The 16,905-nt window shown below is 35.4% G+C and overlaps 2 protein-coding genes across 2 annotated transcripts; both read right to left on the bottom strand.

The window, feature by feature from the left end:
- Nucleotides 1-640: 640 nt before the first annotated feature.
- LOC308638847 (olfactory receptor 4C46-like) lies at nucleotides 641-1,579 on the bottom strand (the record flags this gene model as incomplete). Its single annotated transcript, XM_081276722.1, has 1 exon — nucleotides 641-1,579. One exon carries the CDS (start codon nucleotides 1,577-1,579, stop codon nucleotides 641-643), a length of 939 nt encoding a protein of 312 aa, XP_081132848.1.
- Nucleotides 1,580-13,302: 11,723 nt separating this feature from the next.
- On the bottom strand, nucleotides 13,303-14,232 carry LOC308639147 (olfactory receptor 4C46-like; the record flags this gene model as incomplete). The annotated part of the gene is made up of 1 exon (XM_081277203.1): nucleotides 13,303-14,232. The coding sequence occupies one exon, from the start codon at nucleotides 14,230-14,232 to the stop codon at nucleotides 13,303-13,305; it is 930 nt and encodes a 309-aa protein (XP_081133329.1).
- Nucleotides 14,233-16,905: the final 2,673 nt, after the last annotated feature.

The following is a 16,905-nucleotide window of genomic DNA, read 5'->3' as shown; positions in this document are numbered from 1 at the left end:
TGGTAAAGAGTTGAATTATTTGACTTTTTATCATCAATTCTGTCATATCAGAGTTCAGAGTGTGGTCTCGAAAACCGGTCACATTTTGGTTGCTGGTTCATTAACATGTCTATTTTGTTAACTTCCCTTTGCTTTCAGATTCCTCACCTATAAATAGGAATAATTCTTCACCTAAAATGGCTCACATTTTTGGAGTGTTGTATATCACTGCTCAATACCAATACATTTGCCATTTCCTTTTTTAAAAAGGTTTTTTATTTGTAGATGGACCCAATACCTTTATTTTATTTATTTATTTTTATGTGGTGCTGAGGATTGAACCCAATGTCTCATGCTTGATAAGCAAGTGCTCTGTCACTGAGCTTCAACCCCAGCCCTGCCATTTCCTTTTTAATGAGGATAAAAGCCTATGAATCCATACACTGCACGACTAGTAAAACTAAATCAAAATTTGGTAGAAGTGTGCAGAATAGTCCTAGGATAGACATTCTCTCTTTTCTTGGACCCATTTCTGTCCCCTCAATACTTAGCTATGAGTTAAATTAGGCAATGTTTTGCTTTATCCTGTAAATATTTCTTGCATCTGTAACGTCCTTTTGATTCTTGCCTCGGCTGAATCAGTATTGAGCACCAGGAACATCTATTTGTCACCAGCAATATCTTTCCACCCACATAATTTTATGATGGCAATTTTCATCTGTGCATTTCTCAAGGTGTAGATTAAAGGATTTAACAATGGAGTTATGATTGTATAGAATACAGCAACTGCTTTATCAATGGGTAAATTAGCTGCAGGTCTCATGTACACAAATATGCAGGGAACAAAGAACAGGACAACCACTGTGATGTGGGAGACACAGGTGGACAAGGCCTTGCGCCTACCCTCCAGGCTGTGGGTCCTCAGGGAGCGCAGGATGACCACATAGGAGATTAGCAGCAGGAGGAAGTTTAACAGGCAGATGAATCCACTGTTGGCAGCAACAAAGAGCCCCAGAGTGCGGGTATCAGTGCAGGCCAGATTGAGCAAAGGGTTCAGATCACACATAAAGTGATCGATGACATTAGGGCCACAGAAGGGTAGTCGGAAGATGAAGAGGATCTGGATAGTTGCATGGAGAAAGCCTCCCACCCACACTATTCCTACTAGCAGGCCACATACCCTTCTATTCATGATGGTTGTATAGTGCAAAGGCTTGCAGATGGCCACATAGCGGTCATAGGCCATCACAGTAAGCAGGATGCCTTCTGCACCTCCAAAGAAATGTTCCCCAAAGATTTGAGTCATACATCCATTGAATAGGATGGTCTTCTTTTCATGGAGTGAATCTATGATCAGTTTAGGGGTATTGACAGAAGAATAGCAGGCATCAATAAAGGAGAGATAGGCCAAGAAAAAGTACATAGGAGACCCCAACAATGGGCTTGCAGTAATGGTGACCACAATGAGCACATTTCCTATCACAGAGATGATGTAGATGAGCAAAAATACAGCAAATATAATTTTCTGCATCTTTGGGTTCTCTGTAAGTCCTATTAGAATAAACTCTGTCACGTTGCTCCTATTCTCCATGTACTTCATGTGAAAATTAATTACATTTTCTGAAAAAAAGTTATCAAAGCAATCTTAAAATTTACTGCACTTCATCATTCTGATAAATAATAAATGCTTGGATTCTACTGAATACCAATAGTTTTTTCTTGAGATGAAAATAAACATTGATCATGGCATTAACACAATGATAATTATAATAATAACATATTAATCTTATACCATTAATAGTTATAATGATAATATGAACTAAATTTATTAAAAGGTAGAGTATTTTAAATGTTTTTGCTGACATTTGCTGATTTAATGTTTAATACAAATTCAATTAACTACTACTATCATTTTATGCTTAACTTGACATATTAGAAAATAGAAACAGAGAAATTTAATAACACATCTAAAATCAAGCAGTTCACAAAAGTCTTAGTGGAGCTTAGATTAGATAATTCTTAAATTTTTTTCCTCCATATTCTTAACCTAGATCATATACCATTGTGTGATAATAAGTGATTTTGAATTCGTAATCTCCATTTTATACAACCATTATATTTATAATTACTTTACCACTACATCAGTGAAATATTTTTATGAAGCAATTTCATTAACAGTCACACTGATACCTACATAGGTAATGACATCTTTGATATCCCAGATATTAGGAAAAGTGTAGTTTCACATGCATTAAAGTCTCCTTTATCTTGGTCTCTCCCTCAGTCTCAGCTCTTTCTTCTTCACACTCCTCCAAAGCATGGGAACCTGACTCTGGCAAAACGTTTAAAGTGACAATGGTAGTTGAGTACATCAGATTTAGAATCAGAAGCACATTGGGTTAGAATCACAGTGTTTTCCACTCCACTTCTTTTACCTGTGGTTTATTTCCTGGCACCTTGCATCCTTGTTTCCTCATTTATAAAGTGAGAATGATAGTATCACATTATGGTTTGTTATGAAAATTGATCAAAGGAGCATATATATGAACACTCACCACAGAGCTGCAGATGCACATAGGAATTTCATTTATATGAATAGGTTTATGCCTAGGAGATAAGAAGAATTGATGGTAGAGCAATAAACAGAAATATTCAACCATGGAATAAGTTCCGGGAGAAACATTCCAATATTGATCTCACAGAAACCACAGACACTGATGTCATCCACAGGAGGAAGAGTTCTCCATGTTTGCACTTGGACTAATCAGCTACTCGATGCCATTTAATATTCATATTTATGTCTTGTGTGTATGAAGTATATTTAAATTTTTAAATCCTATGACTAGTCTTCTTTTTGCTTAATTACTGAATTTACTAGAATTCATTTATATTGGTTCAACAAATATTTTGTGAGGAACTTCCATGTACCAGATCCTACTGGGAGGGAAATAAATCTTTTCTCCTGAAGAGCTAATATCCATAAGTGTGAATTCCTAAGAAGTTATACCTAAAGAGTTAGTACTGCATGTTGTATTATCTCTACAATTTTTGATACATAGTCTTCCAAAGAAATGCATTACTTTATTGGCTGTAATCTTAAATTTCCCCTGGCTAGCACCTCTTACACAGTCAAAACTTGTTTAAATATAATACTTTTGTTTTTCATCCTACAACTCTGCTATATTGTCATTTCAACATATATTTGCCAAAATCTATTTCTCCATTGTCACGAATAACCAATTGCTAAAATTTTTAATTCATTTTAAATTTACTCGTCTTCCCAAAACTGGGTTGTTGTTTAAATTTGTATAGACAAATGAGAAGTGCAAGTGGATAACAAATATTTGGAAAAAAACATTTAATACCTTTAGCAATCATGGAAATGGAAATCAAAGCTACATTGAGATTTCATCTCACTCTAGTTAGAATGGTGAAGCCTACAAGTAACAACGATGGTAAAGGTGTAGGGGGGAAAGAAACACTAATACAGTGTTGGTAGGATCATAAATTTATACAACCACTGTGTAAAACAGTATGGAGGTTCCTCAAAAGACTAAAAAGGCAGCCATTATATGACCCAGCTTTACTACTTCTTGGTACTTATCTAAAAGAATTAAAGTCAGTATATAATAGAAATACATAATATTAATGTTTATAGCGGTGCAATTGACTATGGACAAGTTGTAGAACCAGCCTAAGTGTCTGTCAAAAGATGAATGGATAAAGAAAAGGAAGTAAATGTACACAGTGGAGTTTTATGCAGCCTAATGAAGAATAAAATTATATCATTTGCAGGAAAATGCATGGAATGGAGAACATCATGATAAATGAAATAAGCCAGACTCTGTCAGGTTTCCTGTGTTCTCTTTCGAACATGGAAATTGGAGAGAAAAATATGACAAACAGGACCTCATGAAAACAGAAGGGAGACTAGCAGAATTGAGGAAGGGGGTTGGAGTGAGAGGCAAAGGGAAGGGGGAGTTAATAGGGAATGAAATTGATCAAATCATGTTATATGCATGTTCATATATGTATATAACGTATTATGTATGATGATAATACATCAATAAAAATTAGAAAAACAGAAGTTAACACTTATTATTTGTCTTGATTATTAAACATGTGTTTCAGAAAAAGCATGGTGTCTCATGTCAAGAGAGAATTTGTCCTACAAATTGCATAATCTCTGTAAGCCTCAAATTTTTCAGCTGCAAACTAGGTTAATGATATTTACCAACTATACTTTGAAGAATTGGGGTGAGGACAAAAGATGCTATGATTATATTTGAAGTGTTGAACTATAATTATTACTGTACATAGAAAGTAACCATCTTTAATCAGCATCAGCACCACTGAAAACCTGACCTTAGTCATATTAAAAGATCCTAATGATGTTTCAGGGCATTCAGAAACAATCTCGTCTCAAATTGACCTCATCTTGGAATTAAAAAGTTTCAATATTAAAGCTATACTTCTTCAGAAAGAGCTTGTTCAAACACATCAAAATTGGGTCTAGGGATGTAGTTTCAGTTGGTAGAGTGCTCACCTACCATGCACAAGACCCTGAGTTTAATTCCAACACACCAAAAGAAGGAAAAAACCAAGAAATTTCAATATTAAATTAATTACTGTTAAGAAATTGTATTAAACATGTTCCTTTTCTTACATATCAATTACCAAAGTAAAGTTGCCTGAAAAAAAAAATGAAAACATTCTTAAGAGTGTAAATATTCCCATCTAGTTTAGTACTGAAAAACTTCTTCACAGAAAATCTGGGATTTCAATTAAAATGGACTTACTTGAAACACATGAAGAATGGTTCCTATATATGGCTCCTGTCCTGCAGAGCAAGAAGAACACGGTATGGAGGAATCAGATGGAAATGGATCACTGTTCCCATGGCTTAATTTTGCTATGGATGTTTGAATAACAAAACATTTCACCTTGTGCCACATAGATATTTAAAGAGGTTTCCATAAAGGTTGAGGGAGCTTGTTCTGTTTCTGCTGCCTTCTCTCCCAGGAATTAATTATCCCCTTTGATGAAAAGATTTTCTTCAAAATTGGTATTCTGGAGAGAGATGTTTGGAAAAAAATCCTATTCTTGAATGGGGAATTATATTCCCTGCAGTTGTAACCTAAACCTTTCTCTAACTGAACCTGTGTTGGTAGAAAATCTGGTGCCATATGAAGAGCAAGGTGTAGTAAATCAAGTGGGTGGACCTTTGCTATACTTTTCCTGTTAATTCACTCATCAGAAAGGGCTTCTGTTTCTTTTTTTGAAATCGATATTGCAACTTTTCTAAAAAACCACTAACGCTTGCTTGAGAGCCAGAGAAAGTGAGGGCATATAATTTACGGCAGTCCTTTTGTTCATTTATTTACCATTTTAAAATACTTAATTGACAGACTGTATATTCAAGGTGTACAATGTGATGATTTGATTTGATATATGCACACATTGTATAACGATTACAAATTAACGCCTATCACCACTGATGATGTACATTACATCCCCAGAAATTTTTGACCTTAAAACTGAAAGATTATACTCTTTTTTTAAAAAAAATAATGGAATATTTTTAGATTGTACTGTTTCTTTTAAAAAATAAATAATTTTACTTCTAATCCCTCCCAGGGAGTCACGTTCTAGCATATTCCCATTTCCTATAATGATCACAAACACAAAGTGACATTCTCGATCTCCCAAGTGACCCATGCAGTTCCTTCTAACACCCTAGAAAGATTGTATTCTTAGATCAACATGCTCCTGTTCCTTCGCCCCATCCCTTGGCAACCATGATTCTCCTCTCTGAGTTTGACTATTTTAAATTCCCAAAGTAAGTGAGATACAGTATTTGTTTTTCTGATTCTAGCACATTTTATTTAACACAAATGTCTTCCAGGTTCTTCTGTGTGGTTACAAATGGAGGAATCATGTATATTCATCCACCAAAGGAAACAGGTTTTTCCATGTTTGGGCTATTGTGAATAAAAAATAGAGGTGTAGATATCTCTCATTGAGATTCTGATTTAATTTCCTTCTCACATACCTGGACCTGATATTGTGGGGTCTTATGCAAGTTCTCTTCTTAATTTTCTGAGGAACCACAGTAATGCTTCCCATTACAGTTTTTTTCTAATTTAAATTGCCACCAAAAAGGTAGAGGAACTCTCTTTTCTGCATACCCTTTCCAAGACTTGTTATCCCTAAACCTTTTGATAATGGCCAATCTAACATGTATAAAGTAATATCTCAATGTGGTTTTGACTTGAAATTCTGTGATAATTAGTGATGTTCACTAATACATCTCATTGTCATTTGTATGACTTTATTTGAGAAATGTCTACTCAGGGTCTTCTCCCATTTTAAGTCAAATTATTTATTTATTTATTTATTTGCTATATGGTTGTGTGAGTTCCTTAGATGTTTTGTATATAACTTCTTCTCAGATGCACGCTTTGTAAATATTTCTTCCATTCTTTATTTTGGCTTTTAATTTTGTTGTTTCCTTTGCTATATGGAAACTTTCTACTTTGATTAGTCATAATTGCTTATTTTAGATTTTTTGTTATCTGTGTCTTATCTAAAAACAAACAATATCAAGACCAATGTCAAAGAGTTTCTCTCATATGTATTCTTCTAGGAGGTTCACATTTAAATCTTTAAATCATTTTGAGCTTATTTTTGTATATGGTATAAAATGGGAATACAATTTCTTTTTTTCTCCATGTGGATATCCAGCTTTTCCAACACCACTTATTGAAGAATTTCCTTTCCCTAACTTGTACTCCTGGTGTTATTATCCAAGTTTAGTTGACCATGTGTGCACAGGTTCGTGTGTGCATTCTCTGTTCTTTTAAATTGGTTTGTCTGTTTTTATGTCAGTAGCATGTTATTTTGAGTACTATAGCTTCAAAATGTAGTTTAAAATCAGTTAGTATTATGCTTCCTGGTTTGATTTTCTTTTTCAAGATCACTTTGGCCATTCGTGGTCTTTCATGGTTCCAAGAGGGTTTTAGGATTGTTTATTCTATTTATGTGAAAAATGCCACTGAGATTTTGATAGAAATTATGTTGGATCTGTGGATAATTTGGGGTGGTGCAAATATTTTAATAGTATTATTTTTTTTCTAGTCTATGGGCATGTGCTATTTTTTTACACTTATTTTTGTTGGTTTTAATACTTTTTATCATTTATAGATTTTAGTGCTTGTTTTAGTCAGCTTTTTCATTACTGGGACTAAAAGACCCACTAGAACAATCGAGGAGGAGGAAAAGTTTATTTGAGAGCTCATGGTTCCAGATGTCTCACTCCATATGTAGCCAGCTCCATAACAGTGGAAGAAAATGGTAGAGGGAAGCAGCTCACATGATGATCAGGAAGGAGAGAAAGAGAGAGAGAGAGAGAGAGAGAGAGAGAGAGAGAGAGAGAGAGAGAGAGAGAGAGAGAGATTGAAATTCTACTCACCAAATATATATTCCAAAGCCACATCCCCAATTCCCACCTCCTCCAACCACATCCCATTTCTTCAGTTGCCACTCAGTTAATCCCTATCAATGGATTAATTCACTGAATGGGTTAAGACTTTCACAACCCAATTGTTTCTCCTCTGAACCTTCTTGCATTGTGTCACATGTGAGTTTTGCGGGGACAGCTTACATCCAAACCATAACAGTGCTCATTTTCACTTTCTTAGTTAAATTTATTTTAAAATATTTTATTATTTTGATGCTTTTATAACCAGTTGGGATAGTTTCTATAATTTATCTTATAGTAATTGTTAGTATATAGAAATAAAACTTGTTTGGGGATATGTTGATTTTGTATCATGCAACTTTACTGAATTTGTTTATTAGTTCTAACAGGATTGTTTTGGTGGAGTTTGGAAGTTTTATGTTTTCTGCAAACAGACTGATTTTGATTTCTGATTTGTAAGCCTTTTATTTCTTTCTCTTTTCTAATTTTTCTGGTTGGAATTCTAGTACTATGTTGACTAGGTTTGGCTAGAATGGCACATTATCCATTGCTTTTACAATTTTCTATAAATTTAGATGTGTTATAAATTTAGTTGCAATTGATTCTATATTTTCCCTTTTTTGGTTGCTTTAAAAATGTTTAGTCTCATCTCAAAACTCCAGTTTCAGGTTTATTTAACCTTCAAAGCAATGAAATATATTATTAGTCCCATTCTGAAGATGAGAAAACTGAGGCTCAGAAAGATTAAGTAGCTTATTTCAAAGTAAGAGAACATTTATGACAGTTAAGATTAAAGGTAGATGTTAAGTACTAAACTGTATTTGTTCAAATGTAGGTCAATTATAACTAGTTTCTCACTTGTTCAATACATTTAGTAAACTTCCAGCTCATTGAGAGTTACAATTAGAGCTTATAATGTATTTTAAGATGCCTTCAGGAAAGTGAAATTGACTAACTTTAGCTCATAAAAAATCTTAGATCTGCATATCTACCTGGTGGGCTACCACATATAACTTCTCACTGTTGACCAAATAATATAGTCCAGCTTCATTCCCAAACTTTTTAGCCTTCCCAAGCTCTCAATTATTTATCTACTCTAGGGCTTAATAACTTTTGGTTTCAGCTTAAATAACCCTCCCTTAAGAAAACAGTTGGGATGTGGACCACACATCTTCCCTGACCATTCAACCCCTACCCCAGCTTAGACCACACCTTCCTTATACATTCATATGGTACTGTGTCCTTTTTATAGTAATACCTGGTCTTCTTTTAGTGATTGGTTTCTTGCATCATGAAATTAAAGACACCATCTGAACAAAGGAGGCAGATTTGGGGGGCTTTCAATATTAGTTCAGTCATCTACTCACTTTTTTTAAATATTATTTTTAGTTGTTGATAGACCTTTATGTTATTCATTTATTTATATGTAGTGCTGAGACTCAAACCCAGTGCCTCACACATGTGAGGCAAGTGCTCTACTGCTGAGCCACAACCCCAGCCCATCCTCCTCACTTTGGGTCTTGATTAAGCTACTTAAATTCAATGAGCTTCAATTTCTTCAGCTATAAAGTAGAATTAATAGCAGGACCTCTCACAGAGTTAAGGCGGGATGTGGTGTCTGCCACTCGACCAGCGCTGGCTTCATGAAAGAAGGTTCGATTCATGAGTAAATGCTAGGGAGCTTTAAATTAAAGAGACAGACTCTCATTACCTTTAATACCAGCTCCGAGTCAGCTTCTCCTAGCTCCAACATCCAGCCACCTAATGCAGTGGCGAGGTTCACAGAAGAGACTAGCGAGAGAGGGAGAGCACGCCACGGAGTGAGCTTTTATTGGGGAACAAAAAAATCAAGGGAAAAATCCCATCCAATGAAGGTTAAGGGGGCAGCATCCCAAGGTCAGGGGCGAGGATTGGGTCTTGGGAGCAGTGGCCAGACACGCCTCTGCACGGACAAGCCTTCAGGCCTGGGAAAGGGTAGGGAAAGCTCTGACACAGCTGTCTAAGCACCTCTCACCCAGCCACTGCGGTAACTCAAATCACGTGCGAGGATGGCCTCCCACAGTGGTGGATAACACTCAAAAGTTACTGTAATTCTTTTTTTCATTTAATAACACCAGGCCTGGTGTATTTTAGATATTAATGAACACTTGTTGGAAAGAAAAAAGAAAAAACATTCAAGGTTCTAACTGCAGCCTGATAATTTTCCCTGTTCTATAGATGAATTCTAAACCTTGTCAAAAATGTCATTCACTGGTCAAAAGAACAGTAGGAGAAAGGAAAAGTGAAACATCACTTGGTTGATTTTTGAGGGGAATGGCTCCTAAAATTAAATGATTTTTTTCTAAGAAAAGATTGTAAATATGAGTCACTCACTTGAATCAGACTCATGGTTCTGTAGCATAAGTTTTAAAGGAGTTGAAAAAGCACAGATTGTGAGGATTTCTGGGCAGAGCTAATCACAAAGGCAATGCCTCTCCCCAGTTCTAGATATGAGAGATGGGAGAAGGAAGGCTCAGTTCTAGGGATCAGAATATGTGACTGCACGGAGACCGGATACTTTGAAAGAAGGCTAGGATTGGATTCAGGAGTCTTCTCACCAGGGAACTTCTAATCAACTCCTAAAGTCTTGAAAATTTAACTTTCTTTTCTAGCTTTCAAAATGGCTATAGAAATGACCATCACATCTTTAGGACCTTTGTCATTATTTTCCAGAGAAATGGAACTGACAGGAGATGCTCACAAACCAATAGGAGATTATCTATCTATTTATTATTCTCTCTACTTACCTAGCTGTCTCCTGTTGGTTCTATTTATTTGGAGAATACAAACACATGGCCTCAAATAAATGAAACATTATTTTATTGTAATAAAATAAAATAACATAATGATTTACTATAATAAATATGGGGAAAGTATTTATTATTATAAAGAATATATTTCTGTATATGTATTATATATATATGATACATATGTAGAGGCACACACACTTATTTATTTATTTTAAGAAATTGGCTCATGTGATTATGGAGGCTGATAAGTTCCAAGATCCACAATTGGCTGGAGACCTAGGAGAGCCAGCGGTACATTTTCACCCCAAGAACAAGTCCTGAAACAGAGTCAGTGCTATGGTTCAAGCGGACATGCTGGCAGGAAGAGATGGAGCTACAGTGCAAACCCAAAGCAGGAAAAAAAAAACTGATGGTGCAGCTCAAATATGATCATGCAGATGGAGAACTTCTAGTCTTCTAGGAATACCCTCAGCTCAGCCTCCTGCCTGTGCACTCTCCTGACTCTGATCCTTTAGGTCCCATTGTTGGTGTTTTTGTTTGTTTGTTTGTTTGTTTGTTTTAGGAATCCTTTCCTGATTCCCAAAAGAATTTTTTTGTGTGCCCTTCAACATGCTTTCCCAGCACCATGTGCTTCCCACGATCATCCCATTTATATCGCTGGGTTGTGATTTCTGTCCTATTCTGGAAATGTTGTAGCAAAGATGCTCTGTGAAGGCAGGATCTGGGTTTCTTTTTATTCATTACCAAACCTCTGTCAAATATCTGGATGCCTGATACAAACTTGGCACTCACAATATTTGTTGATTAATAAATGACAGAGGAATAAATAGAATGTATTTAATCTGAAATCGCTTTGTGTGTTGATAGGCATATACCACAGTGGATTTCACATTTGTGTATGTCTATAAAGTATCAAAAAGTCATTAATAAATAGAAAGAAGACCAGAAGAGCATAGGAAGGAGAAAATGAAGAAAGGGAAAGAGAAAGTACTGAGGACTAAAGTGGAGAAAATTCTACTCCATACTTGAATGATTATATCAAAATAAACCCAAATATTATGCATAATTATAATGCTCTAACAAAAACACTTAAAAACTGAAAAATATTTTTATTTTTAATTGACACATAGTAATTACATATATGTCTGGGGTGCAATGAGACATTCCAATACATACATCAGATCAGGGTAATTGACATATCTATCACCTCAGACCTATATCAGTTCTTTGTGTTAGAAACATCCAAATCTTCTCTACTCCCTATTCTGAAATAGTGAATTAATTGTTGTAAGCTGTAGTTATCCTACTGTGCTGTAGAACAGTAGTAGTTATTCCTCCTCTCTCACTCCACACTGGTACCCATTAGCCATCCTCCTTCCATCCCTCCCTCCACTGTATACTTCCCTGGTAAAGCCATATTTTTTAATGGTGTTTAGTAATAAAATGTTGCCTCCAAATAAACTGTTTAGCCAACAAAATATAGATAGCTCATAATCATAAGAGAAATAATATCTTGTTGAGTGCAGAGAAATATCAAGGTAAAATCTTTGCTCTCATGCTGAAAATTTGCTTCAATAACTTTCTCACTCCTCCAGTTTAAGCAAGAATAAAAACAAATGTGGTTTCCCTGCATGGACTATTAGAATTCTCATTAGGATCTAAATCCAATCTATTTTGGAAAGAATTCCTTCATCTTCTTCACTATTTTTTCCTGTTCTCCACGTGTTAATTTATTTTTTATCCTTTATACTTTGGTCCATTTATGAAACATGTATTGTGCTCCAGGCTTTGTTCTATCTCATGGAATCTGTTGTAGGAGTTTACGGAATATGATTGTGTAGTTCATGAGTAGAGACTCCAATCTGACACTCAGATGCTCTTTCCTTTGAGTCGTCATCATCTTTTATGATGGGTCAGCCACAAATTTCAGATTACAGCTGCAATGCAAAATAGATCTGAAGCCAATAAGGAAGCGTGGAATCATGGTATAGTCTTCATCACTACCCATCAGAGGTGAAAGGGCCCATTGCTTTTATATCCCTGACACAGTTAAATACCACAGTTTCGGAAAACAAGTGAGCATTAATTTGACTACACAAATACAAGGAGTTACTAATAAAAAATTATTATATTTTTCTTGCCTAATGTGTGTGTGCTTTATACTTTATATTTCCAATACAGTTCATTCTTTGATAAATTCCAACTGTTGGAAACAGTGGTTTCTTTTTAGAGTTTATTTAAATAGTAAAGTCAGTAAAGATTTCTAGGTAAATCCTAACACAGAAGACAATAATTTTCTCACCCTTGCAAAAGTGTGAAAGTAAATCTTCTGCTTTTATTCATAGGGCAACCAGTCCTGAAATGCTTTCTATTTTTAAACATCCTTGTGATGAAACTTGAGAAGTTCTTATCTAAGTGACTGATGATCTGCTTTAAAAACAAAAAATGTTCTCACGTTGTTGCTCATGCTTGAATTGGGACTAAGAATAAAAGTGCATCTGAATAATTTTTTAAAAAATATTACAGCTGTAATAATTTTCTGATCTTTTTATCTTCATTACCTGGTGGGGAATATAGGAAAAAGAAAGGTCCAAGAAATCAGTGATATTTTTTACTCCTGGCTCAACAATATCAATATCAATATTGGAAGTTTTGGTATCTCACCCTTACTGCTGGTTTTCTTACCAGTAACATAGGAATAATAGCAGTACCAATTGCTTCAGATCATTGCAGATATTACAGCTCAGCACTAATATATATTATTTCATTTATACTTTTTATTGAGTGATTGCTTATAAACCCATATATAAGGATGAAGCTGATAATACTAAGGACCACTACTGTAGAATTTCCCCAATATGAAGAGAATGGCAATGGGTTAGGTTTTCCCATTTTTTCTTGTATCCATTTCTACTCCCTTCAGTTAAGAATCTGTAAATCAACTGCCTGGATATTTTTTTTTCTTTATCCAATAAGTATGCTTATCTGAAATTATAAAAAAAATCCCTTTTGGTATTTTACTCAGTTGAATCACTGTTGGGTTCCAGACACATTTTATTTGTCACTTGAAAAAACTCTCCTACTACACAGTTTTCTAATGGCACTTTTCATCTGGGAGTTTCTCAAGGTATAGATTAAGGGATTTAACATGGGAGTTATCATGGTGTAGAATACAGCAACTGCTTTATCAGTGGGTAATGTGGCTGCAGGTCTCATGTACACAAATATGCAGGGAACAAAGAACAGGACGACCACGGTGATGTGGGAGACACAGGTGGACAGGGCTTTGCGCCTACTCTCCAGGCTGTGGGTCCTCAGGGAGCGCAGGATAGCCACGTAGGAGACCAGCAGGAGGAGGAAATTTAACAGGCAGATGAACCCACTGTTGGCAGCAACAAAGAGCCCCAGAGTGTGGGTGTCAGTGCAGACAAGATTGAGCAAAGGGTTCAGATCACACATAAAGTGATCGATGACATTAGGGCCACAGAAGGGTAGTCGGAAGATGAAGAGGATCTGGATGGTTGCATGGAGAAAGCCTCCTGTCCATGCTACTCCCATTAGACGGCCACACACACGTCGGTTCATGATGGTTGTGTAGTGCAAGGGCTTGCAGATGGCCACATAGCGGTCATAAGCCATCACTGTAAGCAGAATTATCTCAGAGCCTCCAAAGAAATGTTCCCCAAAGATTTGAGTCATGCATCCATTGAACAGGATAATCTTCTTTTCCTGGAGTGCATCCACTATCAATTTAGGGGTACTGACAGAGGCATAGCAGGCATCAATAAAGGAGAGATAGGCCAAAAAAAAGTACATAGGGGACCCCAACAATGGGCTGGCAGTAATGGTGACCACAATGAGCACATTTCCTACCACAGAGATAATGTAGATGAGCAAAAACACAGCAAATACGATTTTTTGCATCTTTGGGTTCTCTGTAAGTCCCAGTAGAACAAATTCTGTCACATTGTTCCTTTTCTCCATTTATTTCATATGATGACTAATTATATTACCTGAAAAAATTATTAACATAATCATGCATTTATTAAATTTCTCCATTGTAATAAATAATAAATGTCTGAATTATGTTGAGCTGTGAACTCTTGTGAAGTTTTTATTTGATACAGAAAAATATATTCTGAATTCTTGAGGATTACCTAAATTGTCTCCTGGATGAAGACTCTGTTAAGAGCATAGGTTTGAGGAACTTTTGTGAACACCAGGGTAAGAGACATCTGTGTACAGTTAATCATTTGAGATGACTTAGAATCCAGCTTGTATTGTTAGATCATATACTAGTGGCAGTTAAGCCTTAAAAGGGAAGTAGATGATGATCTTCATGAATGCAACCTCAAGAATTTTCTCTGTATCTTTATGAAATGGGGGACCTTGGAAATAGCCAATGTCATAAATGGAAAGAAGAATCTGAAGAAAGGAAAATCCTGGATATTACTCTAGTAAAGATGTTTGTGTGCCTTGGGTGAGGTGGTCTGAGGTTCAGTAAGGGAGAAGATACCCGAGACAGGAGCTCATTAGCAGACTATTTAGAGTAGGGGACATAAGAAGAGGGCAGAGTTGATGCAGCAATAAAGGATGTAAGGGCTACAGTGGACATATTAATAATGTTTGTTTTTAAAATCTAACTTTATAAGAGCTGATAAGATACCCATTTAAATTGACTATGCATGGTATGGCATTGAGTTTTCTTCACACATTATTCCACTTAATAACTGTGACAACCCCTGTGGTTGGTATTGTTCTACTCATTTTGCAAATGAGACAACAGTCTCGAAGATCGAATGTTATTGGACATAACAACAATGATATTATTATGTAAATGTGGTGAACACTGAGTGTGTTCTGTTTTTGTAGTCATTTGCTGGTTCCATCCTCTCTACAATCACTTTTATACATATTTCCCACATTAGAAAATAGAAGCACACAAGTTAAAGATTCTGCCCAAGGTCCAGCAGCTTATAAAGGGCAAAGTCAAGGTTAGATCTGAAGTTATTTTTATGTATTTATTTTTTTACTTCAAATTTTTAACTTGTCTCCTATAATGTTAGAATTAATAACATTGAGCTAGTCATCTCCTTTTGATGTGATCAATGTAATTATAACTATTTTATTTTGCCTTCACAGGCAAATTTGTATGGGACAATTTTATTAGCAGACACACACATGTTCATATACACAATAACATCTAAACGCATTCACTGAGTGCTGCATTCAATGAAGAGCCTTTTGACTTGTCCTCTCTCCTGGCTCTATTCATTCCTTCTCTAACACCATTCCCAAATTCAGGTCTCCAAATGTTTCTTGAAAATATTGAAAAAGACTGCACAATTATTGCAGTCTTTAAGTATATTGGTTTTAGAACCCACAGTCTAGATTAGAATCCTAGATCTGCTACATGCAATTTATTTTATCCAGGTGCATTTCTTGGAACCTTACATTTATATTTTCTTGCCTGTAAACTGAGAATAATGATGTACACCTTACAGGTTGTCATGAGAATCGATAGAAGGAACATAGGTAAATATCCACCACAGTGCTGTGGCCGTATACAGAACTTGAATTTACTGTTATGAGCATGCATATACCTAAGGTACAGGCAGAATTGACAGTAAAACAATAATACAGAGTAATATTTAAACTCTCAATACATTCAGGAGGAATCATCTCCAATATTACTCTCTAAGCCACAGAGACTGAAACTATTTACAGCAGTTCATCCCAGGAAGAACTCTTTATTTTCATGATTGGACTAAACAGCTGATGATTTAGGCTATATAGTATTCATATTTAAGTGTCTCACATATATAAAATGTATTGAATTTTGTTTTGTTTTCATAATTCATCTTGATTTATTAAGGAGATGTCTCAAAGCAAATGCATGATACCTGATTTCAGAGAACTGGACCCTACAAATTGCTTAATTACAAAAGGTTCAAATTTTTTAGCTGCTAAATGATGTAAGTGATTTTACCAATTTGGCATAGGAAAGACATTATTACTTTATGTAATATGTGACTGCATGACCAATATGATTCTACAACATGTATACTCAGAAAAATGAGAAATTATATCCCATCTATGTATGATATGTCAAAGTGCATAAATGCATTCTACTATCATGTATAACTAATTAAAACAAATAAAAAAGAATTGGGGTGAGGAGAAAAGACTCTATTACCATGTTTGAAAATTATTGAAGAAATATGTATGAAAAGTAAGAATTTTATATCAGCATCAGTACCACTGAAAAACTTACCTTACTCCATCTGAATGATTCTAATGGTGTTTGGGAGTGATCAGGTAGAATCTGAGTTCCTCTTGAAATAAATTTCAACTGGAAAGATAAATCACACTTAGAAACTGTTCATGTAAATTGATATGAACTCAACAGCTATTAACAGAGTATCACTATACACCTAAGTCTTTTCTTCTAGTCTAAAGCTTCAAAACATTTTCATGGAAAACCCGGCATTTGAATTTTAATGTATTATTTGAAATATTATGGAAAATTGATATTCTGGGAAAAACTGTCTCACAGGGCAAAAGGCATAAAGAGTAGAGGAAATACACTTAGATGAGCCACTCTACTCCTGGTGAATCTTGACATGAGGATATTAACAACAAAATCTATTTTTTTAC

This window comes from Spermophilus citellus (genome assembly GCF_964194105.1).
Source record: "Spermophilus citellus genome assembly, chromosome: 2".
NCBI classification, from domain to species: Eukaryota; Metazoa; Chordata; class Mammalia; order Rodentia; family Sciuridae; genus Spermophilus; species Spermophilus citellus.
The sequence above is the reverse complement of the archived record's forward strand: the minus strand, read 5'-3'. Positions and strand labels throughout refer to the sequence as shown.